This window comes from Bos taurus, chromosome 11, assembly GCF_002263795.3.
Source record: "Bos taurus isolate L1 Dominette 01449 registration number 42190680 breed Hereford chromosome 11, ARS-UCD2.0, whole genome shotgun sequence".
Lineage (NCBI taxonomy): Eukaryota > Metazoa > Chordata > Mammalia > Artiodactyla > Bovidae > Bos > Bos taurus.
This window is the reverse complement of record NC_037338.1, coordinates 105,282,355-105,306,794: the sequence shown is the minus strand read 5'-3', so window position 1 is coordinate 105,306,794 and position 24,440 is coordinate 105,282,355. Positions and strand designations below refer to the sequence as shown.

General features: G+C 55.8%; 1 protein-coding gene across 3 annotated transcripts in view; it reads right to left on the bottom strand.

The window, feature by feature from the left end:
- The window catches only part of COL5A1 (collagen type V alpha 1 chain), a 151,216-nt gene that overhangs the window by 112,513 nt on the left and 14,263 nt on the right, over window positions 1-24,440 (bottom strand). For all 3 annotated transcript variants that reach the window (XM_024999726.2, XM_024999727.2, XM_059891908.1), the window contains exon 2: window positions 946-1,113. In XM_024999726.2, the coding sequence (XP_024855494.1) occupies window positions 946-1,113 (168 nt within the window). The remainder of the gene's footprint in view (window positions 1-945; window positions 1,114-24,440) is intronic.

Below are 24,440 nucleotides of genomic sequence, written 5' to 3'. Positions count from 1 at the left end.
CCAAAGGAGCTCACCGGCCCAAATGCCGTTTCTGAAAAGAGCAGACCCAGCCTCTCTCGCAGAGACAAACTCTTAAGAGTCCCTGCGGATTTAAAGAGAGGCTGAGAAAACACGGGCGTGAAGCAGAGGGTCAAGAGTGAAAGGGCCATAGGAAGTAAACGCAGCCCTGAAAGGGCACATCCTTCTGGAACCCGGTGGGCACGTGGCTGACAGACCCCACTGCCGGTGGAAGGACTGCCCGACTGGAGGGTCAACGAGCGAGGCAGGTCGTTACCGGAAAGGTGGCGCTCACGCTTCTGAGGATTACAAAGCATCTCTGGGGTGAGTGCATCCCAGGGTCCCCGGGCCCTCTCTGATCGCAATCGGGAAGAAGAGCCCCACTGAAGTGGGGGGAGAGGTTATCAGTCACGGGCCTGGTCAGCCGGCCCAGGCCCCGAGGCCAGCGGGGGGGCCTACCAGCAACCATCGCTCCGCTCTGGGCTCGTAATTAAAAGCAGCAATGTGACACTTGGCAGTTGATTCTCATTAAAAGCCTGCACTCTCTTGCTGGGAGCTCTGATGTTTGGTGCGTGTGTCTCTTAATGTCCTCACCCCCAATTAAGCTTCAGTCTAGAAGCGTTTCCTTTCCCGTGACCCTGGGGTTTCTTAACCCCACCCCCGGGGAACCACGCCTTGGAGTCCCGGCACCCCGCCCCCTGCTGGAGAGACACCTGCTTGGAGAAGTGGTGCAAACAGACGAGGCCCCGCTCCCACCTTTGGGTGTGGACGGTGACCGCTTTCACTATCCTGACATCAAATCAGGCTCCTTCCCGGAAAACCAAGCACGCTTCTCCCTCCATCAGGCGTTCCTCCCCGCCTCCCTGGCTCCGGGCTCCCGGTTCTGCTGCCCGGCTGGGGGCGGGAAGCGGAGCCACACCCCCGTGAGGCACACACGCTGTCTCTTACCAGGGTACAGCTGCTTGGTGGGCGCGCTGAGCTGGGCATCTTTCGTGACTCTGTAGGCGACATCCGGGCCTTTGGAAGATCGCCGCGCTGCACAGAAGCCTGTGGTCTTGGTTATTCCATCAGGCAGGTTGTGAAAATCTAGAACCTTCAGGAGATCTGCTGGCTGAGCTGAAAGGACGAAAGGAGGTGATGAGTTAGCCATGGGCAGGAAGGGAGCACCCGAGGGTGCAGATGAGCTGCAAACCAACCCTCAGCCCCTCCTTCCACCCGCTCCAGGACCACCTCTGACCCTCAGAAGAGCCTGAGGGATCAGCTCAGAAATCGGGCGCTCTCGGGCGCAGGACACCGCATTTTGCGGAAATGCACACGGCCAGCTCCCACCCTGGTCCCTGCAGGCGGCCACCCCCAGGTGCGAACCCTCTCTTACTCGCCACTCACATTGCTCTTTTCCCCCCAGGTACCGCACCAGCCCCGGGCTCCCAGACCCCGCTTCTCACTAGCCTCACAGGAAACCCACCCCAAACAGAAGCTGAAAGGCAGCGTTAGCTCCCACCGCTGATGCAAGCAGCTTTACCCAGGGTGGTCTTACGAAATTGGAGTGATTGACGGCCTGTGACGTCCGATACGTAACTGCCGAGTGCGGGCCCCGCCCCGGGGTGCCACTGAGGACAGCGGGCAGGCTCCTGGCACATCTCATCCCCCATCCTTACCCAACGGAAATGCAGTTTTCCCATAAGCGTTTACACAAATAGTCAGTCTCCATTTGCTCCCAGAAGACCCATGCCTGCAGGGCGAGACAGCACCCAACTAAGAGCAACAGAGGGTGGGCCCCTACACCCCTTCCGGAAAGTTCGCGACCTCCCTCCCCTACTGCACAGGAGGGAGCAGCCCCTAGGACGGTGGAGACGCTCCTGGTGAACTCGACCGTCCCCCCAGATGCAAAGGATGGCTCCGCGCCTGCGCACTGCAACCAGTCACAAAGACCCCAGACCTCCAGGTGGCGAGGGCCACAGGCTTGGGATCCACATGGCCCCTGCCCTAAACAAGCCTTGGATGGACAGTGCAGCTCGTGTTACTACAGACAAGAGGCCCTGGGAGTCCAGGCAGAGGAAGTGAACTCAAATTCAGAGTCAGCGCGACAGGTCATGGTGTGTGCGGCCGGGGCACTGCCCTGGGCTTCTGGGGAGCCCGGTGTCCGGCAGCCACCTGTCCGTGTGGGTGTGGGCAGGGCTGCCACGCCCCCTCCTCTGGACACCTGGATCTCCCTGGCCAATCAGAATGCAGCACCACCCTGTCCTGGGTGCTGGGCCCAGGGTTGGGCACGGGACTGGCCCAGGCCGAGGAAGCTCCATCCTGGGGCCTCTTCCTCTCCGCTCTGCAGGCTTCACACTTGGGTGATGAGCCTGCAGCCCCAGGTGGCCTTCGCTGTGGGAGAAGGGCCTGCCTACAGATGTGGATAGACAGATTTCTGCCGTGCAGTTCAGGCTCCTGTACCTGAAGAAGACTTGTCTACACAAACCAATAAGCTGTCGTCACGTGTATGCCAGCCTGGGTTGGACGCTGACGCTTGCCGCTAAAAGGCCAGACTCCCTTCTGGGTGCAACAGCAGGGCTGACACAAGCACGCCCCTGAGGCCTCTGGGCCTCCTGGCTCACGGGCTCTCCTCCCCAGAGGGTCCTCACATGCCTGAGACTCGCTCAAGAGGCAAAAGCTGTGGGGGGAGAAAGGACCATCAGGGTTGGTTTCTCCCTCGCTGAGTTCCGAGCCATCCTGCAGCTAGCTGCTGCGTGTGGAGCCCAGCGCAGCCATCGGGGACGGGGGGCGGGGCTCCAGGCAGCCTCGCTGCTGGTCCGGGCAAGTCCCTAACAAGAGAACCGCCCAGATGGAGCCTACAAGGGGAGGAGGAGCCGGGCAGGGCGTTCAGGGCAGCAGTGGTGGATGGTGCCAGAGGCAGGTGCAGACGATGCCCTGCAGACCACCCCCCGTGAGGCGCTGGGGGCTGGGGAGGTGGCAGGCTGGGGAGGCTCCCGGGGCGGCCCGGGAGGGCTCTCCATCAGTAAGTACACCACCCCAACCCGTCCACCGCGCCCTGCAAGGCACCACGCTACGCCAATTCCACAGATCTGAGGGCGCCTGTCCCAGCAGCGTCATTTCTACAGCTCAGCTTTGCCACAGACCTCTGTCCCTTTAATCAGGGGACCGGAAACTGGGATGACGTTCCCAACCCCTGCAGAGGTGGGGACCCAAGACACCCTGGTCCAGGCGGGCGTCCGCCGTGAAGAAAGTGTGCCTACCCAGGCGTCTACCCGACACGGTGGGTCAGCCCCCCACAGGGCTCCCCAGCACCTGTCCACTTGACCCCAGACGCAGAGCCAGGCTGGCCAGGTGTGGGTGCCCAGCACAGCCCCGGCCTGGCCTCGGCCCGTGGGAAGAGACGGCTGTGCCAGCCGCTGGCTCACCTGCCCCGAGATGCAGCCGAGCCCTGGCTCATCTCTGAGTCTCGGCTCCAAGGTCGGCCCAGCCAGGAGGCATCGCAGACCCAGGCTGGTGCCGGGACTGACAGCCTGAGAGCTGCGATGATGGTCTTCCCAGATGCACGGGCTCTCGAACCGGCCTCTTGCACAGCCGGCGGGGAAAACGGTTTTCCAGAGGCCTTCCGGGCCATGTTTGTGGACCTCTGTTGCAACATGCTGAAAAAGCCACCCCTCCGCCTTGTGCCAGAGCTCAGCAAGCGTTTTTCTCACTGTCTCAAAGGTGTGGCGAGGCCCGAGAGACTCCAGGAGGACCGTCCCCCGACACTCTTCTCCCCACTGAGGCCAAAGGCCCCTCTCTACCCGGCAGCCTCAGCATCCCGATCAGGGCGAGAGTTCTGCTGGGAGGCGGTGCCACCTCTGGGGACAGATGGGTGTGGGCTCAAGTCCAGGGACCTGGGCGCTCCACACCGAGAGCCCTCCTCCTGGCTCCCGCCTCCGAGCAGAGAGCGTCCTGTGGGCTGATATCACCATGCGTCCGATGGGTCAGGAAAGACAGGAAAGGGACTGGCTGTGCGGCCTGACCAGGGACCCCTCCGTGCCGGAGAAGCAGGAGTGATGCCGACGGGGCGGCTCCGAGGCTTCAGGCAAGCAGAGCCGGGTGGCCTCCTCGTTGCCCCGGCCGTGGTTGCTCACTCGGGCGCTTCTGATGTGCTCCTGCTCCGTGGGGCCTGGGGGCTAAAAACTACATTTCCCAGACCCCTCTAGGGGAAGGGCTCAGGATGCAAATTCCGTTCCGCACTCAGAGGGGAGCTGGAATGTGAGAAACCTTCTCTCTGCAGAGTCTGGGCAAGCATGCTAGGACCTGGGGCCAGGTCGTGAGGACAACTGACATTTGCAGCTGTGACTTCGTGACATCTGGGTTCCACTCACTCTGGTGGCGTGACCATGCCTGGGGGCCTGGGGACGCCCCCACTCCAGCTCTGCTAGTGGCTGTGTGAACCCCCGATCCCTGCGCTCAGGCTCTCTCCTCTACAACAGCCTGCCGCTTCCTGCTTGCGCACTGAGCCTGCCTGAGACCGCACGCACGCAGCCAGGCGTTCCAGCCCCAGAGCTGTCCAGGAATGGAAGTGGGAGAGGTCAGTTTTAAGGCAGAAAGGAGGAACCTGAGAAAGAATTTGGAAACAGAGTTGAGTTCCACTTGCCCTAGGCCAGAAAGGCAGCATGAAAGCCCTGAAAAGTAGCAGCACAAAGAGGGGCTCAAATACAGACACACCTGCTGCACACACCGCACACCGACTACATGCGTGTGTGTGTGTGCACAGGACGGACGGAGGGATGGATGGGTGGGTGGATGGATGGGTGGGTGGACAGATGGAGGGATGGATGGGTGGATAGATGGATGGACAGATGGTTGGATGAACAAGCAATATATATGTGAATGGCAGAAATCAGGAGGTAGACGTCCTGGAGAGAAATCTTACAACTGGCCCGCTAAGGAGTCAAACATTTCAGCTGCCAATGGCAATGTCTCCACCAATCACACGAAGATGACCTCTCTGCCTCCCTCAAAAGGCACTTCCACAATCACCCCTAAAAGTCAGCTGCCTGCCAATGCAGGAGGTGTAAGAGACCCAGGTTTGATTCCTGGGTCGGGAAGATCCCCTGGAGAAGGAAATGGCAGCCCATCCCAGTTCTTGCCTGGAGAATCCCATGGACAGAGGAGCCTGGTGGGCTACAGTCCATGGGGTCACAAGAGTTGGACATGACTGAGTGACTCAGCACAGCACAGCACAGTACAGGACTGCAGCTCGGCGGGCTCCCTGTCCTTCACCATCACCCGGAGCTCGCTCAAACTCATGTCCACTGAGTCAGTGATGCCATCCAACCATCTCATCCTCTGTCGTCCCCTTCTCCTCCTGCCGTCAGTCTTTCCCAGCATCAGGGTCTTTTCCGATGAGTCAGTTCTTCGCATCAGGTGGCCAAAGTATTGGAGCCTCAGCTTCAGCATCAGTCCTTCCAATGAATATTCAGGGCTGATCTCCTTTAGGATGGACTGGTTGGATCTCCTTGCAGCCCAAGGGACTCTCAAGAGTCTTTTCCAACACCACAGCTCAAAAGCATCAATTCTTCGGCACTCAGCTTTCTTTATGGTCCAACTCTCTCATCCCTAAGTGTAAAGACATCTAATTCCTTGAGTAAGGTCTGTTTCCTGGGCCACGGGCCTCGGGCGGGCAGGGCCCAGCCTGGCGGGTCCCACTGGGGCCCTGGTGCTCAGCCGACTCTCACAGGAACTGCTGCTGAGGGGAGAACCTGCTCTGAGTCTGTGGGGCCCCTGGCAGGTCACCCAGGAGACACATCTGCCCTTCCTGCCATCCCTGCCACCTCCCAGCTTCCATTTCCAGAAGCAAAAAGAGCCACGGCTCTCCCGGCCAGCGACGGGGTGGGTGGCACGCAGGGCCCCCTCGTCCCAGGCCGAGCGCCCCCCGCCCTCCCCACAAGGCCCCAGCACAGGGCACGCGGCCCCATTGGGGAGGTCAGCGCAGCCCGCTGGCAAATAAGCAGGCCACCTCAGAAGCTCCGACCGCAATGCTTCTCCAATGACCCAACCCTGGGAACAAAGCAGAGGGCAGGGCCGGGGCAGAGCTGGCAGGACGCTGGCAGCCTTCGCCTCCCAGACGGTCTCCAGCAGCCGCTCACCCGGGACATCACAGGGCAGAGGCCTGGGCCCGGCGCAGGGAACCTGGGCGAGGCCACGGGCTCTGGGGCTCCCACATCTCCCTTCCCGCTCATCCCTGGGTCTGCAGCCTACAACTTCACACGCCTTGGCCTGGCACCAGGCCCACCTTCACCCCAGCCGGGCAGCAGCATCTCGGGGAGGTGGGGGTGGTCGGTGCCTAGTGTACCAGTCCTGCTCAGACCTGGGCCCACCTGGCCGCCTCTCAGGCTCAGCAGAGACGACAGGGAGGACCAGAAGTGGGAAGGGCTGGATGCAAGCCCTGCGCCGGGGTCTCCAGGGGGAGTGGATGTGAGGGGCCTGCCTGGCGGGGGTCCCCTGCGCCCGGCTCACCCCCTCCTGCCTCGCACCATCTCTGACCGCCTGTCAGTCTCTGTCGCTTCATGGGGATGAGGAAAGGCCACCGATGAGCCCAGCTCAGCCCACAGGGCTTGGTGGAGATTGTGCTTGTCACCTGCCTCTGGCCCGTTTTCCTATTTCTGAAGAAGGGCTGAGGACCCACCAGCAGGGATTCCAAGGGATTTTCACTGAAGGGGACCGCGCCACTGCCTGTCACCATCTGTACAGACCCAACTCAGCCATCCCTGCATCCCCAGGGGTGACAGAGGGCGCCAGGATTTAGGGCGCCGTGGACGTGACCCTGATGGCCCTGGGCAACGTGGCTTCCACCCAGAAATGGCGACAGGGAAGGGACAGTCTATGGGGAGGCCTCACTGGGCAACAGCCGCAGGAGTCTGGGCAAGGCTGGGGGAGACATTGGTTCACCCGCACCCAGCTTGGGAGGGCCAGCTGGGCCCCAAGCACCCCCCAGCGCCCACACACCCTGGGCTCTCCACCCACAGCCTCCGCCCCTTCAGTCACCTAGATGGCTCACCGAGGAGGTGCCTGCCTCTGCAGACGAGGACTTGAGCTGGCCGCAAAATGCCCTCGTCTCCAGACGCCACAAGGAGGAGACAGGGCAGGGTGCCCCCCGAGACACCTCCAGAGAAACCGCTGCCAAGCTCACTCTCCTTCCAGGCAGTGACTAGCAAAGAGCCCAGAGCAGAGCCCAGGAGATCAAGGTCACTCCAGGGCAGACAGGACCTGCTCATTCTAGAGGTTCGGGACCTCAGGGAGAACTCTGGTGGACGGAAGATCCTCAAACTCTGAACCGAGGGGCTGGGGAGAAGCTCAAAACCCCAGGCTAACAGAGGGTGACAGATAGAGGATGCCTCGCCTCTCTTATTTTCTACAACATTAAAATACTGGCCTGAGCATCAATGGAGAAAGATTCCAGAGACACGGCCTTCTCCTCTTCACTATGTCTGTTCAAGGTACCGCGTTGTAAACCCTCACGGAAGGATGGATATATGGCACAGGGATGAAGCAAGTGGGAGAACAGAGAGATGGACGGATGGATGATGGATGGATGGGTGGATGGGTGGATGGAAGGACGGATGGATGGATGGAAGGATAGGTGGGTGGGTGGGGGGGTGGATGGACAGATGGAAGAAGGGATAGAAGGACAGATGACTGAGGGAAAGATGACAAAAAATGATGGATGAAGCACGACTCTGTGAATGTGGAATGGATAAACGGGTGAATGAGTGAGTGAATGAGGGAGGGAAGGCAGTGTCTTGAAGACTCAGTTGATACACCTCTTGAAGATTTCAGACACTAATCCTTCACTGCCCCTCTCCCTGCCCTGGTGGCCTCACTCTCCCTCTGGGCCAGAGTCCCGTGTGACGAGTGTGTCTTAGTCCCTGCAAACTCCTCCTCAAGCAGAGGCAAGCTGCACCCTGGCTCAGGGTCCTTGAGAAGGGCCTCCCTGGGGGTCATATGTGGGGTCTGCGCAGCGTTTCAGGTCCTCCAGGGAGCCGGATGGACCTCAGAGGACTTGCAGTCCAGCCCCACCACCAAGAAGGGCCTGGCATAGTGTACTAGAGCTAGGACTGGACAGCAATCCCACTCTGTGCCGTCTCCCAGCCCGCAGCTCTCCTCTCTTGGCTGAAAAGTCAAGAGCTCTGAGGAGCTTCTGACAGACCGTTGGGAGCTTTTACGGTGAAATGTCAGCTGGAACAGACACCGCTCTGGCTATAGACACAGCGTTGCCAGGGAGTGGCCACAGTGGGGAGGCAACGCCCCCGTGCACACGTTCAGAGACGGGACACTGTGAAGGCCCGTCCGCTTCCGGTTGAGGCTGACCTGGTGTCTGGACGCCGGGTGCTTCCCCATGCTCCCACACTAAGCCCAGGTGCTGGGGGAGCCTCTACAGGCTCTGAAAGGACGTCTGTGCTACCTCCCAGCCTGGGGGCACCCACAGGGGGCCTGGCCACCCCTCAGCACACACACGGCTTCTGGGAAGTAAGTCACGCTGCCCACAAGGACTCACGGGACCTGCAGTGCCCTGGGGAAGGAGTCTTGCAGCAGGGGGGAAGATGGGGGGCTGCCAGGAGCTGACAGTGCCCCCCCCGCCAGGTCATCCGGGGTCACTCAAGGAACATTCCAGGCTCAGAGATGCTCGCCCACCCAGCAACGGCAGCACATGGTCACCCAGGCAGGATCGAGCTGGGCCTCACAGAGCAGGCTTGTTCCCACAGTCCTGACAGCTGTGGGGGCTGCAGAGCAGACTAAGGTTCCACACTGAGAATGGGGAAGAAGCGTGACCACCGAGGGACAGGGACCCTAAGACGCACGGACGTGTCGTCTCCTGTGTTCGCCTGGCACCTCTTCCTCCCATCGGTCAGCTCCTTTCCACCTGCCTTTGTGAAAACGTATGAATATCCACGTCCTTCGGGCCCATCCGTCCTCAACAAAGGGCCATGGGCCACAGACATCAGCCCTGCCTCCAGCTGCCAAGGACAACCCGGGGCAGAGCGGGCCGGGCCGTGCACCCAGCAGGAGCTGGTCTAGGAGCGGAGCCCGCAGGCCTGACGGGGAAACAGGTGATTAATCTCAGCTTCCTCGGAGGTAATTCCTCTCCTTGTTCTGGAGGAAAGGGGTGGGGATGGCACCCAGTGGCAGATGCCACGTGCTGAGGTTGGCTGCGTTTACTCGGGCGGGCTCTGCATGGCCCCAACTGCTTCCAAGAGGCCAGGGAGTGTTGTCTGTGGTCAGGTCAGCTGGGGTCACGCTGGCGGAGGGCCCTCTGCACCCTGGGGAGCCGTGCTAAGGAAGGAGGTGGGCAGTGCACGGGCAAGTTACAGGCCTGCCCCGGCTGTGGACCAGACTCGTGGACGGCGTCCTGAGGGGGAGCAGCAAGACCATTCCCTGAGGCTGGCCTGACCCGCCACGTGGGGCTTTCTTCTCCCAGTGGCGCTCTGGGAAGCCTGCTGCGCCACAGCCAGGGGAAGGCCCAGGCCTTCTCAACTCCCTATGCCATCACTGCAGAGGCCAGGCCGGGCCCTGGCACACGGACGTTCACATTTGTTGCTGGCAGGTCCCTGGGAAGAGCCTGGGGTTCCTGGCCTTGTCACTGGAGTCTTCAGGACCCAGGACTAGAGACTGACAGCCATGATGGGACCAGTGCCAGCACACCCCGCCCCAGCAGCAGCTCCACCACCTGGGCCTCCCACCTCTCCTGGGAGGCTGTGAGCATCACTCAGCGTTAGCAGCACTGAAAACACTGGATTTCCAAGCTGCTTCCCTCCCCCCAGTTACAATGCCAAGTCAAGGTGGTGCCCACCGGAGATCCCTTCTCTTAATGAAGCCTCAGGAAAACAAGAGGCCCACTGCATACCAGGGCGGGCCTCTGCCTTCTGCATGCCACCCCAGCTCCCCACCACAGCCTGTGCTGGATGGCAGGAGGTGGTCCTGTGGTCCTGCCATGTCCCCACTGTGAGGTCCCTGAGAAGGGGCAATGGTAGGCTTCATCACCAAACCGGTCCATCCTAAAGGAAATTGGTGCTGAATATTCACTGGAAGGACTGATGCTGAAGCTGAAACTCCAATACTCTGGCCACCTGATGCGAAGAGCTGACTCATTTGAAAGGACCTTGATGCTGGGATAATCAGATAATCACAATGGTGTGATCACTGACCTAGAGCCAGATATCCTGAAATGTGAAGTTAAGTGGGCCTTAGGAAGCATCACTACGAACAAAGCTAGTGGAGGTGATGGAATTCCAGTTGAGCTATTCCAAATCCTGAAAGATGATGCTGTGAAAGTGCTGCACTCAATATGCCAGCAAATTTGGAAAACTCAGCAGTGGCCACAGGATTGGAAAAGGTCAGTATTCATTTCAATCCCAAAGAAAGGCAATGCCAAAGAATGCTCAAACTACCGCACAACTGCACTCATCTCACACGCTAGTAAAGAAATGCTCAAAATTCTCCAAGCCAGGCTTCAGCAATATGTGAACTGTGAACTTCCCGACGTTCAAGCTGGTTTTAGAAAAGGCAGAGGAACCAGAGATCAAATTGCCAACATCCGCTGGATCATGGAAAAAGCAAGAGAGTTCCAGAAAGGCATCTATTTCTGCTTTATTGACTATGCCAAAGCCTTTGACTGTGTGGATCACAATAAACTGTGGAAAATTCTGAAATAGATGGGAATACCAGACCATCTGATCTGCCTCTTGAGAAATTTGTATGCAGGTCAGGAAGCAACAGTTAGAACTGGACATGGAACAACAGACTGGTTCCAAATAGGAAAAGGAGTTCGTCAAGGCTGTATATCGTCACCCTGCTTATTTAACTTATATGCAGAGTACATCATGAGAAACGCTGGACTGGAAGAAACACAAGCTGGAATCAAGATTGCCGGGAGAAATATCAATAACCTCAGATATGCAGATGACACCACCCTTATGGCAGAAAGTGAAGAGGAACTAAAAAGCCTCTTGATGAAGGTGAAAGTGGAGAGTGAAAAAGTTGGCTTAAAGCTCAACATTCAGAAAACGAAGATCATGACATCCGGTCCCATCACTTCATGGGAAATAGATGGGGAAACAGTGGAAACAGTGTCAGACTTTATTTTTCTGGGCTCCAAAATCACTGCAGATGGTGACTGCAGCCATGAAATTAAAAGATGCTTACTCCTTGGAAGGAAAGTTATGACCAACCTAGATAGCATATTTAAAAGCAGAGACATTACTTTGCAACAAAGGTTCGTCTAGTCAAGGCTATGGTTTTTCCTGTGGTCATGTATGGATGTGAGAGTTGGACTGTGAAGAAAGCTGAGCGCCGAAGAATTGATGCTTTTGAACTGTGGTGTTGAAGAAGACTGGTGAGAGTCCCTTGGACTGCAAGGAGATCCAACCAGTCCATTCTGAAGGAGATCAGCCCTGGGATTTCTTTGGAAAGAATGATGCTAAAGCTGAAACTCCAGTACTTTGGCCACCTCATGCGAAGAGTTGACTCATTGAAAAAGACTCTGATGCTGGGAGGGATTGGGGGCAGGAGAAGAAGGGGACGACAGAGGATGAGATGGCTGGATGGCATCACTGACTCGATGGACGTGAGTCTGAGTGAACTCTGGGAGTTGGTGATGGACAAGGAGGCCTGGCGTGCTGCGATTCATGGGGTCACAAAGAGTCAGACACGACTAAGCGACTGATCTGATCTGATCTGATACTGGGAAAGATTGAAGGCAGGAGGAGAAGGGGACAATAGAGGATGAAATGGTTAGATGGCGTCACCAATTCGATGGACATGAGTTTGAGCAAGCTCTGGGAGTTGGTGATGGACAGGGAGGCCTGGCATGCTGCAGTCCACGGGGTGGCAAAGAGTCGGACACAACTGAGCGACTGAACTGAACTGAGCCTTCATCACAGCGGAGGAGAGAGTTCAGCCCAGGGCAGACATTCAGGACAGTGAATGAAGGACAACCAGTCAGCCACCCACTGAACAAAACCAACCAACGTGCCAGGGGAACGTGCCTTCTGGGGATTCAAAGTGAACCCCAGTGGGAGAGAGGCCAGTGGGAGAAGGCATTCCAATTAGGATGTGCACAGGGATGGACCTGGCATCCCTGCTTTGGGCGTGAATCCTGCACAAAGGCCTGTATGCGTGCAAGGACGTCCACGGCAGGGTCGCTTGTAAGAGGCCTGGAAACAGGACGAACGCCCGTCAGTCAGGAGCTGGGTGAATAAACACCGCTCGTCTGTGCAAGGCTCCGCAGAGGCTGCAGGAGGGGGTGATCTGGCTGGTCCGACACAGAAAGACAGCTGAGGCATGGCATGAAGAGAAGAGATGTCTGTGTAGCCCGAAAACATGCCAGGTAGATGAACCCCCCAAAATGCCCAGAACTGCACCAGTCAAACAGTCAAGGGGGTACAGCTGGGAGCGGGGTGAGGACTGGTAGAAGAGGCAGATGGGAGGCTCATCTCACCTCTGTGAACCTCTCCTCCCAAAAACTGTTGTAAGTGTATATCCACATAAAAGGCACATCATTTTATTAACAACAACAACAAAAGCCAAGCATAAGTTTTAGGTATGGCAACAGATTCTTTAGCACAAGCGTCCATGAAGAGGTGGTATCCATGCCCCGCTCCTTTAATCAAGGTGGGCTCCATGACTACAGGACCCAAGGAATGTGGTGAAAGTGACCCGTGCTGGCGTACAGATCCAGGCTTAATAAACTGGCAGTCTCTATATCCTGTGTCTGGAATCCTCTTCTTTAGAACCAGACACCATGCTGTGAGGAAGCCCAAGCAGCTTCGTGGAAGGTCCTGTGGGAAAAGAAACCCACACCCCTGGCCGACAGCCCCAGCCAAGCTCCCAGCCAACATCCAGGACCGACTTGCCAGCCGTGTGGGAAAATCGTCTTAGAAACGGGCCCTCCAGCCCCAGCCAAGACATCAACCTGATGTCACGGGAGCAGACAAGTCCTCCCTGCCAGGCCACGCCCCAGGTGCAGACCCACAAGCACACTAAGACTGCAAAGCAAAAGATTGCTTTCGTCTGTAGACACAAGGTTTGGGGTGGCTGTTACGTAGGAATAGATAACCACAGCAACAGCAAGCAATAGACAGGGAGAGACACTAACAGAAATATAAGTGAGATACATACATGGCCGGGGTGGGGAGAGGGACACGGGGCGCTTTCTGAGGTGCTGGAAATGTCCTGTATCCTACTGCGCTGGTCACCACAGGACTAAATATTTGTCAAAACTTAGACCTTTCTTCTCCCCACTGGTGTCTAGCAACCACCGTTTTCCCTTCTGTTCCTGTAGTTTTGCCTTTTCTCAAATGGCAAGTGAATAGGACCATGTCCTATACCGTCTTCCACGTCTGCCTCTTGCCGTAACATGACGCTTTTGCGCCCACAGAGTGTCATGCACTCATTTCTCTTACCACTCAGCGGTATTCCGCCGTATGGATGTGCCACAACGCGGGCATCCATCTACCAGTGGTGGACACTCGGGTTATTTGCAGTTTGGGATGATAAATGGCATATGAACCTTCGCACAGACGTGTGTTTTCATCTCTTTTGGGTAAATATCTAGGAGTGGAATTGCTGGGTCCTCTGGCAAGAAGGCAATGGCACCCCACTCCAGTACTCTTGCCTGGAAAATCCCATGGATGGAGGAACCTGGTAGGCTTCAGTCCATGGGGTCGCTAAGAGTTGGACACGACTGAGCGACTTCCCTTTCACTTTTCACTTTCATGCATTGGAGAAGGAAATGGCAACCCACTTCAGTGTTCTTGTCTGGAGAATCCCAGGGACGGGGGAGCCTGGTGGGCTTCCGTCTATGGGGTCGCACAGAGTCGGACACGACTGAAGCGACGCAGCAGCAGCAGCTGGCAAGTGTAGGGCTGACTTTATCAAAACCTGCCAAACTGCTTCCCAAAGTGGCTGCCCCAATTTTTGTTCCCACCAATAACGGATGAAAGTTTCTAAAGCCACATAGCATGAGCCTTCCCTTATTCTTCTTTTTCAAGACTGTCGGGGTTATCTTAGGTTCTTTGCATTTCCATATAAATTGCAGAATCATCTTGTCAACATCCATTTTAAAAAGGCCAGCTGGGATTTTAATCGGCATTGCACCAACTCTGAATCAATTACAGGGGAAAATGGTATCTTAACAATAGTAAGTGTTTTGTCCATGAGCATGGTATATCTATCCAATTCTTCATATCGTATAATATCTCTAAGTGATGATTTATAATTTTCTTGTATTTCATCAGATTCTAAGTATTTCATATTTTGATGCTACTGTAAAGAATGTTTAAGTTTCTAACTGCTCATTTTTACTATCTAGACATAATACTGATTTTGGTGTATTGATTTTGATTTCTGTGTCTATACCAAACTTACTTATTAGTTCGAGAGGCTTTTGTGTAAATTCCTTAGAATTTTTAACATAGACAATCACATGGTCTTCAAGTAAAGATAGTTTTATGTTTTCCTTTCCACTTTATATGCCTTTTATTTCCTTTTCTTTCCTTATTGCACTGGCTAGGATTGCCATATAATATTGAATATGTGTGGTAAGAGAAGGCATCCTTGATTTTTTTCCCTGATCTTAAGGGAGAAAGTATTCAATAGTGGGTTTTACATGGATATCCCTTATCAGATTGAAGTTCCTATTTACTCCCCATTTACAAAGATTTACTCATCATATTTTTCACTTAAAACTATTACAAAGGAGTATGTAATCCCAGTTTTATAAAAGCAGGCTAGAAAAAATACTGGAAAATAAATACATTAAAATGTTCAGTTACTAATTTATTTGGCTGCACTTAACAGAAACCATCATAGAATCGGCATCACCAGCACCATGGCTTAAACAAGTGCAGGGCTATGATGGATTTTTATGTTAACACTTGTATGACGGACACGTATTGCTTTTATAACAAATTAATGGCATAACAAATGCCAATTCGTGTCCAGCAGGAAATGGTATTATATAATTAAATAACTTTCCTCTCCACACCTACCTGAAAACGCAAGGTATTCACAGATCTTTTGGTCTCTGCCTTGATAGTGGGCAACATTTAGCTGATCTTTCTAAGAGAAAACTGCAATTGCACTTCTCTGGAAGTCTACGCTTCCTGAGTCTGAGCTTTGAAGTGGGTCGCCCCCAGCCCAGGAGTCCGCACAGGGCCCGGTGGTCAGGCCTGGCCCAGCTCGACCCTGCCCTTTTGCACTGACACATGGACAGAGGCTAATGTTTCTGCTGGCTCCTTCGCTTTTCTAACACTGGCATCAGCCAGGATTTACCCTGAAATTCTCATTAGAGAAGACAGCTTTAGAAACACAAGATGGTTTTAACGCCCATTAAATGTCACACACCAAACAAAGGGGCAGATGAAGTTAAAGGAATGTTCCCTGTTCCAGATTACAGACACTGTCTGTAATCATCAGCGCCTTCACACAGTCCCGAATGGAGCTGCTCTCAGAGCTCAGGCCTTGGAATCATCCTGGTGTCTAGGTGGCTCTACGCATTTGGCACTGAAGTGACTTCACTCAGTTATGTGATTCAAGGGAAAGAACACTGTGCTGGGTCGCTCCGGCCTTTGCAGCGGCCGGCCACAGAGCTTCCCCCGGACCAGCAGGTGTCTTTCGACCACTGGAGCCACGAAAGCCCGCAAACCACTCTAAACCAGGACCCAAAACCAGCCACGTGGACACAAAGTGAACACAGAATTTTACATGGACCCCATCAGCACCCCGGGCAGAAGTCCCTACGGGTGGCAAGCCCAGAACTGACTTCCAGTCATCACCCACAAGCCCACATCACCCGTTCTGGCTGAGTTTTCCGAGTGCCACACCCAGTGGGGTGATGACGTCAAGTTTCAGGATCCCTTCTGCCCGGGGTGGACAGCTGCGGGCCCTCCCAGGGTCACGGCCTCTGGTTCAGAAAGCTCTGGCCACCCTCCAGAAGCAGGTGCAGGCCACCAGTGTGCAGGGCCATTTCTACCGGAGCCCCGTGGGCAAGAGCAGGCCCGCTGCCCTTTCAGCCACACGCCCGCCCTGCTCCAGCCCAGGGCAGCCCGCTCTCACACCCACCTGTATCGTGCCCCAAGACGTGAGCCTCACCCAGCCCTGTCCCCTGGTCCTCCAGTGTAGACACCAAGCACATTCGATCCATATGACCTCCTTGGCGGGAGAAGGTCCTACCAAGCTGGACCCTGATATCAGTGTCCACCCAACCGGCCACAGCAAGCACTTGGCAAATGTACAGATGGCCCGGGAAATGGAGGGGAGTGGAGAAGAGACAATTAGCATCTACGGCTGTCTTAGGCTCTAGAAGATGCCCTAGTTCTTCTGACTACACGAGAGGAGGTGTCTAAAGCTAGGAACACACGTGCATTATAACTGTTATTAATGATCCAACTTCAGCCACTGACCCCGTGGGGTAGGAAGAGCCACTCCATTCTCCAGATGAGGAACTGCAGTGTCCTGAAGGCCCGGGTGACCTGGGACGAATCACAGGCCCAGCAACGGTCACACCAGGCCCAAAGCATTCAGTGACAGCTCCCTGCTGCCTCCCGAGAGCAGAGAGGTGGGGAGCGCCTGGCTTTGAGGGTGGGTAACCCCGGTTCTCGCACATGGGGTGCACCTCGGTTCAGAACCACTGCCCGGGGCACAGTAGCCGGGACAGCAAATGCCCACCGTCAGCTGGAATGTGGGTCTGCAATAAAAGGGCTTTACAGCGTTTCAGGGCATGGCCACAGTGAGTCAGTGTCTAGGAATCCACCCGAAGGAAGTAGAGGCAGAGACGATTCACCAAAAGATGTTCATCCAAGTGTTATTTATAACACAGACAACTGGAAATAAGTCAAATCCGACATCAGAGGAACAGTTAAGTGAGGTCCACGCAAGCCTCTGATGGAGGTCCAGCAGCCGTGAATGACACGGAAGAGTCTGTAATGAATGACACAGGAAGTGTTCGCGAGGAAGGCACACAGCAGTTTCTACATGGGCTCAGCCAGGAAGAGCGGAAATGCGAGCAAAGTCTGTGTCCCCACCAGAATCCACAGGGTGAAATCCTGCCCCCAAAGACGATGGCTGCAGAGCTCCCACCCCCAGCACCGCGTGAGGATGCAGAGAGACCACAGCAGCGGGGAACCAGAAGAGGGTCCTCCCCCACGAGGCCGCACCTTGATCTTGGACTTCCCACCCTCTAGAAAGATGAGAAATAAATCTCTTCTGTCTGTAAGCCACCCAGGCTGCGGCGTTTTATTCCAGCAGCCTAAAGATAGAAAGGAAAGAAAAAGGAATTTTTGTATTTTCGTATTTCCCAAATTTGCTCTAACAAGTGCACTCTATTTTTACAGTCAAGAAAAGTTAACAATGGTCTTTGGAGAATTAGTAGAATCTCTGAATCAATAACTAAATATCCTGAAATGTGAACTCTCCACCTCCCAGCTCCCAAGATGCGGTTCATCTTAGACATGTTACTGCCAACTGGCAGGCTCCCATGCAGCTCCCCACCTGTCTATGCCCCACCTCTGCCAAGAGCCCTGGTGGACCTCCACATCGCCAGCTGCTCCTGAGTCACAGGCTTCCCTTCTCTCTTAAAAGCCTAAAAAGCAGCCAGCATCTCCTTGTTACCCTGCCTCCTGCTGCTGCAACTCTATCCACCCCGTCTCTCAGTCCAGGCCAACAAACTCTACAAGATTTCACTGTGCCAGGTACTACACCAGGCACTGCAGAAGCTGAAGCAAGTCAGCCATTCCTGGCCCTCAAGGAGCCCTGGGTAGAGGGTGGGAGCCTGGGGTGGTCATACACACCCTGATGGAAAACGGAAAAGCGGCTTGGAGGAGGGGGAAGCCCATATCTGTGATGGGGGAATGTGTGAATTGGTGGGTGGGTAAGCAGATTATGAGCTGGATCAATGGGTGGGCTTAATCTGGATCATAGACGGGTGGGTGGGTGGAGGTATGGATGGATGTTTGGTTGGCTGGATGGATGGATGGACTGACAGATGGAAGAAGGGATAGAAGGACAGATGATTAATGGAAAGATGACAAAAAGGAAGGGTGGATGAAACTCAACTTTGTAAACGGTTAAAAGGATAAATGGATGATGAGCGCATGAACAAAGGAAGGAATGGCATCGCCTTGAAGACGCAGTTGATTAACTTCTCAAAGATTGTAGATACCATCCCTTTACTTGACAATCTGCCCACCTTGGTGGCCTCACTCTCCCTTCTGGGCCAGAGGTGAAGCCCAGTGTGATATGTGTGTCTTATTGGATGGATGATGGATGGTGGATAAAGACCCTCATGAGTTTACACTGAATTTTGGTACCCAAATTCTCATCTCTGATAAACCCCCAGCCTCCACCACCATCTCACTCACACCACGCTCTAGCCAAGCTAAACCCTGCATTCAGAGACCGAGAGCACAGAGTGTCCAGGCCTCTGCACATTTAGTTTCCTGTATTTGGAATCCTGTTCACCCGCCCTCCATGCCTGGTGAATCCCTTTCACCATGCAGACCTCAGCTCAGGCACTGCGGCCTCTGGGAAGGACTTCCCCAGCCTCCATGCTGGATGAGTGGTCCTCCTCACTGCCCACTCTTAGAGAATGAGACGGAACTACGTGAGGTGGCCCTCTGATTATTTTGGCCCATAAAATGGTAATTTCACACGATTCAACCAAACAGACTCATCTCCACTCTAAGGCTGTGGAATCCCACCAGGACATGGGAGTTGGTCATCTCCACTCTAAGGCTGTGGAATCCCACCAGGACATGGGAGTTGGTCATCTCCACTCTAAGGCTGTGGAATCCCACCAGGGCATGGGAGCTGGTCATCTCCACTCTAAGGCTGTGGAATCCCACCAGGACATGGGAGTTGGTCATCTCCACTCTAAGGCTGTGGAATCCCACCAGGACATGGGAGTTGGTCATCTCCACTCTAAGGCTGTGGAATCCCACCAGGACATGGGAGTTGGTCATCTCCACTCTAAGGCTGTGGAATCCCACCAGGGCATGGGAGTTGGTCATCTCCACTCTAAGGCTGTGGAATCCCACCAGGGCATGGGAGTTGGTCATCTCCACTCTAAGGCTGTGGAATCCCACCAGGGCATGGGAGTTGGTCATCTCCACTCTAAGGCTGTGGAATCCCACCAGGACATGGGAGTTGGTCATCTCCACTCTAAGGCTGTGGAATCCCACCAGGACATGGGAGTTGGTCATCTCCACTCTAAGGCTGTGGAATCCCACCAGGGCATGGGAGTTGGTCATCTCCACTCTAAGGCTGTGGAATCCCACCAGGGCATGGGAGTTGGTCATCTCCACTCTAAGGCTGTGGAATCCCACCAGGGCATGGGAGTTGGTCATCTCCACTCTAAGGCTGTGGAATCCCACCAGGGCATGGGAGTTGGTCATCTCCACTCTAAGGCTGTGGAATCCCACCAGGGCATGGGAGTTGGTCATCTCCACTCTAAGGCTGTGGAATCCCACCAGGGCATGGGAGTTGGTCATCTCCACTCTAAGGCTGTGGAATCCCACCAGGGCATGGGAGTTGGTCATCTCCACTCTAAGGCTGTGGAATCCCACCAGGGCATGGGAGTTGGTCATCTCCACTCTAAGGCTGTGGAATCCCACCAGGACATGGGAGTTGGTCATCTCCACTCTAAGGCTGTGGAATCCCACCAGGGCATGGGAGTTGGTCATCTCCACTCTAAGGCTGTGGAATCCCACCAGGGCATGGGAGTTGGTCATCTCCACTCTAAGGCTGTGGAATCCCACCAGGGCATGGGAGTTGGTCATCTCCACTCTAAGGCTGTGGAATCCCACCAGGGCATGGGAGTTGGTCATCTCCACTCTAAGGCTGTGGAATCCCACCAGGACATGGGAGTTGGTCATCTCCACTCTAAGGCTGTGGAATCCCACCAGGACATGGGAGTTGGTCATCTCCACTCTAAGGCTGTGGAATCCCACCAGGGCATGGGAGTTGGTCATCTCCACTCTAAGGCTGTGGAATCCCACCAGGGCATGGGAGTTGGTCATCTCCACTCTAAGGCTGTGGAATCCCACCAGGGCATGGGAGTTGGTCATCTCCACTCTAAGGCTGTGGAATCCCACCAGGGCATGGGAGTTGGTCATCTCCACTCTAAGGCTGTGGAATCCCACCAGGACATGGGAGTTGGTCATCTCCACTCTAAGGCTGTGGAATCCCACCAGGACATGGGAGTTGGTCATCTCCACTCTAAGGCTGTGGAATCCCACCAGGACATGGGAGTTGAGGGCAGGGAGCCTGTCCAGCCTTTAGTTTCCAGCATGGGGGTCATGGTCAACCCAATTCCGCTGGCACACCCGTAACACCATCAGATGAACAGATGGACAAAGGGGTCTCAGCTCCTCCCCCCTCCCCAGCCCCCAGCTCTGTTCCAACAGGACAGAGCAGCAGCCTGGTAGGAATAACAGTGACTGAAGCTGGGGAAAGTCCTCATTCCATCAGGGACCTCAGGGAAAGAAGTCTCCGTTGTCCCATGACCCCACAAATCCCCCTCCCTGATTGTCCACACCTGAGGTCCTCCAGGTGTGGGACCCTCGAGTCTCTCCTCTGAGCTGGCTTTCTGGGTGGCAAGGCGCCTCTCAGCCAGTGGGGGAGACTGGAAGGACCCTGTGGCTCGGAACCGTGGAAGGGAACAAGCCTTATGACAGCAGGTGAGGGAGCACAGGGCTATGATGCAGGGTCACGAGTCATCACGGAGCCAGGACGGTGCTCATGGGGTCGGAGGTCACGGGGCATGTCCACTGTGTGTACCCAGCCACTCAGCACAGAAGCTGCCCCACAGAAAAGCAGTCACGTCCACGGCTCTCCTCGCTTGCCCACCGTCATTGAATGACACGTGATCAATCTAGTCAGTTCCCTCCTGCACTGGTCTATAGGTCTTGTTTCTTTTCTTTTTTGGACTATCGGCTTTTATAATTGACAGAGTCATTCCAGCCAAAAGCGTGTGCCTGCCAGCAAGAAGGCACACAGCTTCCAGGACAGCCAGCCCACGCTTTCATCCCAAGTCTCTATTCCCTACACACCTGCCCACCTTCCAACCAGCCCACCTGTCTGAGCAACACTCAGCCAATTCAAAAGATGCCAGAGAGAACTGCACGTCTGTGCGCCCAGCTGCCCCTTCCAGAGAAAACCACGGGTCCCCACGTTTGTGCCTCCTTCCTTGTCGTCTACGAATACGCAAGTGTAGCTTTCTGTGGGTTCTCACTAGAGGCGGATTCATTCTAAGAGGAGCTTTCTGCCCTCTGTAGGTTGGAGACTGATCCATTTCAGGAAGTACAAAGACACGGAGACACCACTCCTGCAGCTGCTAAGGGACCCTCCCCAGGAACCGCTCAGCGGCTTATCTGATGGCTCAAACGGCTCTCCTGACGGGCATCTGGTTGTTCCAGCCCTCACCTGCAGACAGCCGCAGCTCTGCTGCCATCTGCAACAGACGTGTCTGCACACACATCGCCTGTATCCACAGGAGACATTCCGAGAAGCAGAGCTACCAGGTCCGATAGCACATGCACTTTAGTATTTCAACAGATACTGCAAAGAGCTTCCCAGGTGGCCCCAGTGGTAAGCAGCCCGCCTGCCAGTGCAGGAGACATAACGAGGCGTGGTTCAATCCCTGGGTCGGGAAGACCCCCTGGAGGAGGGCATGGCAGCCCACTCCCATATTCTTGCCTGGACCATGGACAGAGGAGCCTGGTGGGCTACAGTCCATGGAGCCGCAAAGAGTCAGACACGACTGAAGAGACTTAGCACAGAGACTGCAAAGGCCCTTCCTAGAAGGACCGCCTGTGGGCACCGGCTCCCTCACTGGAACCAGCAGCGCCTGCTCTCAGCACGTGCTCTTCGTCCGCCTGGCCGGGTGAGAAGCTGGTCTCCCCGGCCTTCACCTGCATGCCCTTCTCCTGAGTAAGGTCAGACACCTCCCCACATGCTTAAGAGCTACTGGCCTTTTCTTTTCAAGAAGTAATCATAGCTTTCGTCCATTATTATTATTAACTCTTTGGTTGGTTTGTTCCTGGTCCTTTCTTATTGATTTGTAGCAGTTCTTTGACTATTAGAATATCCATCCTTTTTCTCTGATATACATATTTTCATATTGTTTTCTTACAGTGATGGGTGGTTTGGAGGAGGGGTGGGGAGTTAACCAGAGAGAAAATGTTGACATTTTATGGAGGTAACTTCTTTTTTTATAACTTGTAGAATTTATGTCTTACTGAGAGAGGCCTTCTCATCCAAGATCCTCAGGCTCCCGTGTTTTCTTCTAGTAGGTTTATGGTTTCACTTTTCGAGTTCATATCATTGGGCCACCTGGAATGCATTTTGGTGTAAGACCGAGTCGGGTTCAACTTCTTTTTCCCAGAGGCTTCCTCCTTATCCCAGTCCAGTCCAGTGACTACGCCTTCCTTTCCCAGCCAACATGAAATGCTACCTTTATCAAAGTCTAAATTTCCATGGCTGCCAGGCCTTAAAAACGGCAGAGCAATGGCTACGCACCCCCTTCTCGTCCCACACAGAGGGGAGGCCTGCTGCTCACCCAGACCCCCGGGACACCCCCTCCCCCAGGTGGGCCCCAGTGGGGAGGGGCGAGCGCCCACGAAGGGAAGAGCTAGGGAAAACCCGAGTCAGCGTGCTCCACTGATGCGCAGACGACATCAGAGATCTGGGGCAAGACCCGACGTCCAGCACTGGGAGGCCCTTCAAGAAAGTCAGGGCGATCACGGATGTAAACAGCATGCCCTCCTGATCCAGTGGAATGAAAAAGCCTGAACCAGCTGCCCTGGGCGCGGCCCTCCTCTTAGGGAGCGGGCCTGGCGGGATGAGGCCCCAGGCACGGCCCTCCTCTTAGGGAGCGGGTCTGGCGGGACGAGGCCCAGGGCACGGCCCTCCTCAGGGAGCGGGCCTGGCGGGACGAGGCCCCGGCCGGGTCTGCCTGTGCCCTGGAACGTGCTGGTCAGCACGGTGAGCCGCCTCCTTCCGTTCCTTTCCCTCTGTGCTCAGACTCAGTGGGGTTCCAGTCTGGGGGTTATGGGGGATTTTTACTTTCTTCTTTATAGTTTTTCTTATTTTCCAAAATGCCTATAATGAACATGTATCATGTAAGTAAAACTAAAGTGGGAAGAGAAGGAGGGCCACCCTCATGGACAGGGACCCAGCCGGGCAGTCGGGGGCCCCGGCTCCCCCAGGCCGTCCCCGCAGGCTCTACCTGGCCTCTGACCCGCAGGGTCCCGCACTCCAAGGGCACAGTTCATTCTCCCTCGAGGTATTACAGCGAGCCGGGCAGCACCAGGAAAGGGACACTGTGGACAGGGAAAAGCCAGGTCCCGACTCCAGGACCCTCCAAGGCCTCGGGGTCAGCTTGTGTTAGGTCAGCCCCCCGCCCACCCCGCACCACCCCGCAGGGCCAGGCGAGCCCTTCCCACGGGGCTGCCCCCGACGGCCCCAGCACAGAAGCGGCCGACAGTCAGTGCTCAGTAGGTGCTGAACTGCGATTAGGAAGGCAGTCTCCTCAACCACCCCGGGCGAAGCCATGCATGCCGCCGTGGACCCCCGCAGCGTCATCGGGCAGGTTCCATTGAGAAGCTGCGCTTCTAGAGAGCTTCCTGCCACAGCGCCTAGGGGAGGCCCACGGACACATGTTCCTGAGGCAGTACGTTCCCCTTGGGTTACAGACTGGGCGCAGGCGGGATTAACACCAGAGCCGGGCTCCGGGTCCTAGCCCGAGCGAGCGCACCTCGTCTCCCTCCCACCCAGGCTGGCAGTCCGCAGCCCCCTCCCCTCAAGGCCAGGGACAGAATGTGGGACCAAGGGTCGCAAGGACACAGGCGGGAGACCTGAGCCCCAGAGGCCCCCCGCCAGGCTTCCCCGCCCCTCGCCCCTGGGGCAGCCGGGGGCAGGCAGCGTTGCCCACCTGGCCAGCATCCGGCTGGACCTGCCCGCCCGGCACGGGCGAGGTGATGGCACCCGCCGCCGCTGCCCGAGTGCCGCCAGTCAGAACGGAGGGAAGAATCCCCGCTGCAACGTGCAACGTGAGAGAGAGTGGTGAGTCATCAGAGAGAGATATGCTGCACGGAAGCTGACAACCCCCGGACGGAGGGCGCTCAGACAGCCTGCGTGTCAGGCCTTCCCTGGGGGCGGGGATTCACTGGTGCTTCCCCAGCCACAGGCATCACAGCAGACAACGCTTCAGTGAGTGAGGAGAACGAGGCCAGGATATTGACCATGCATCAAAGTTTATGGAAAAGGCAGGTGCCTGGAGCCCAGTGATTTTGGGGGGCTTACATTCCACACAGAGGGCATGTCATGGAAACCGAGAGGTAGGCCAAGCTCAGCGAGAGCAGCCACCCCCGGGGCAGGTGACTTGGAGCACATGGTGCTCGATGCCAACATCTGTGCTC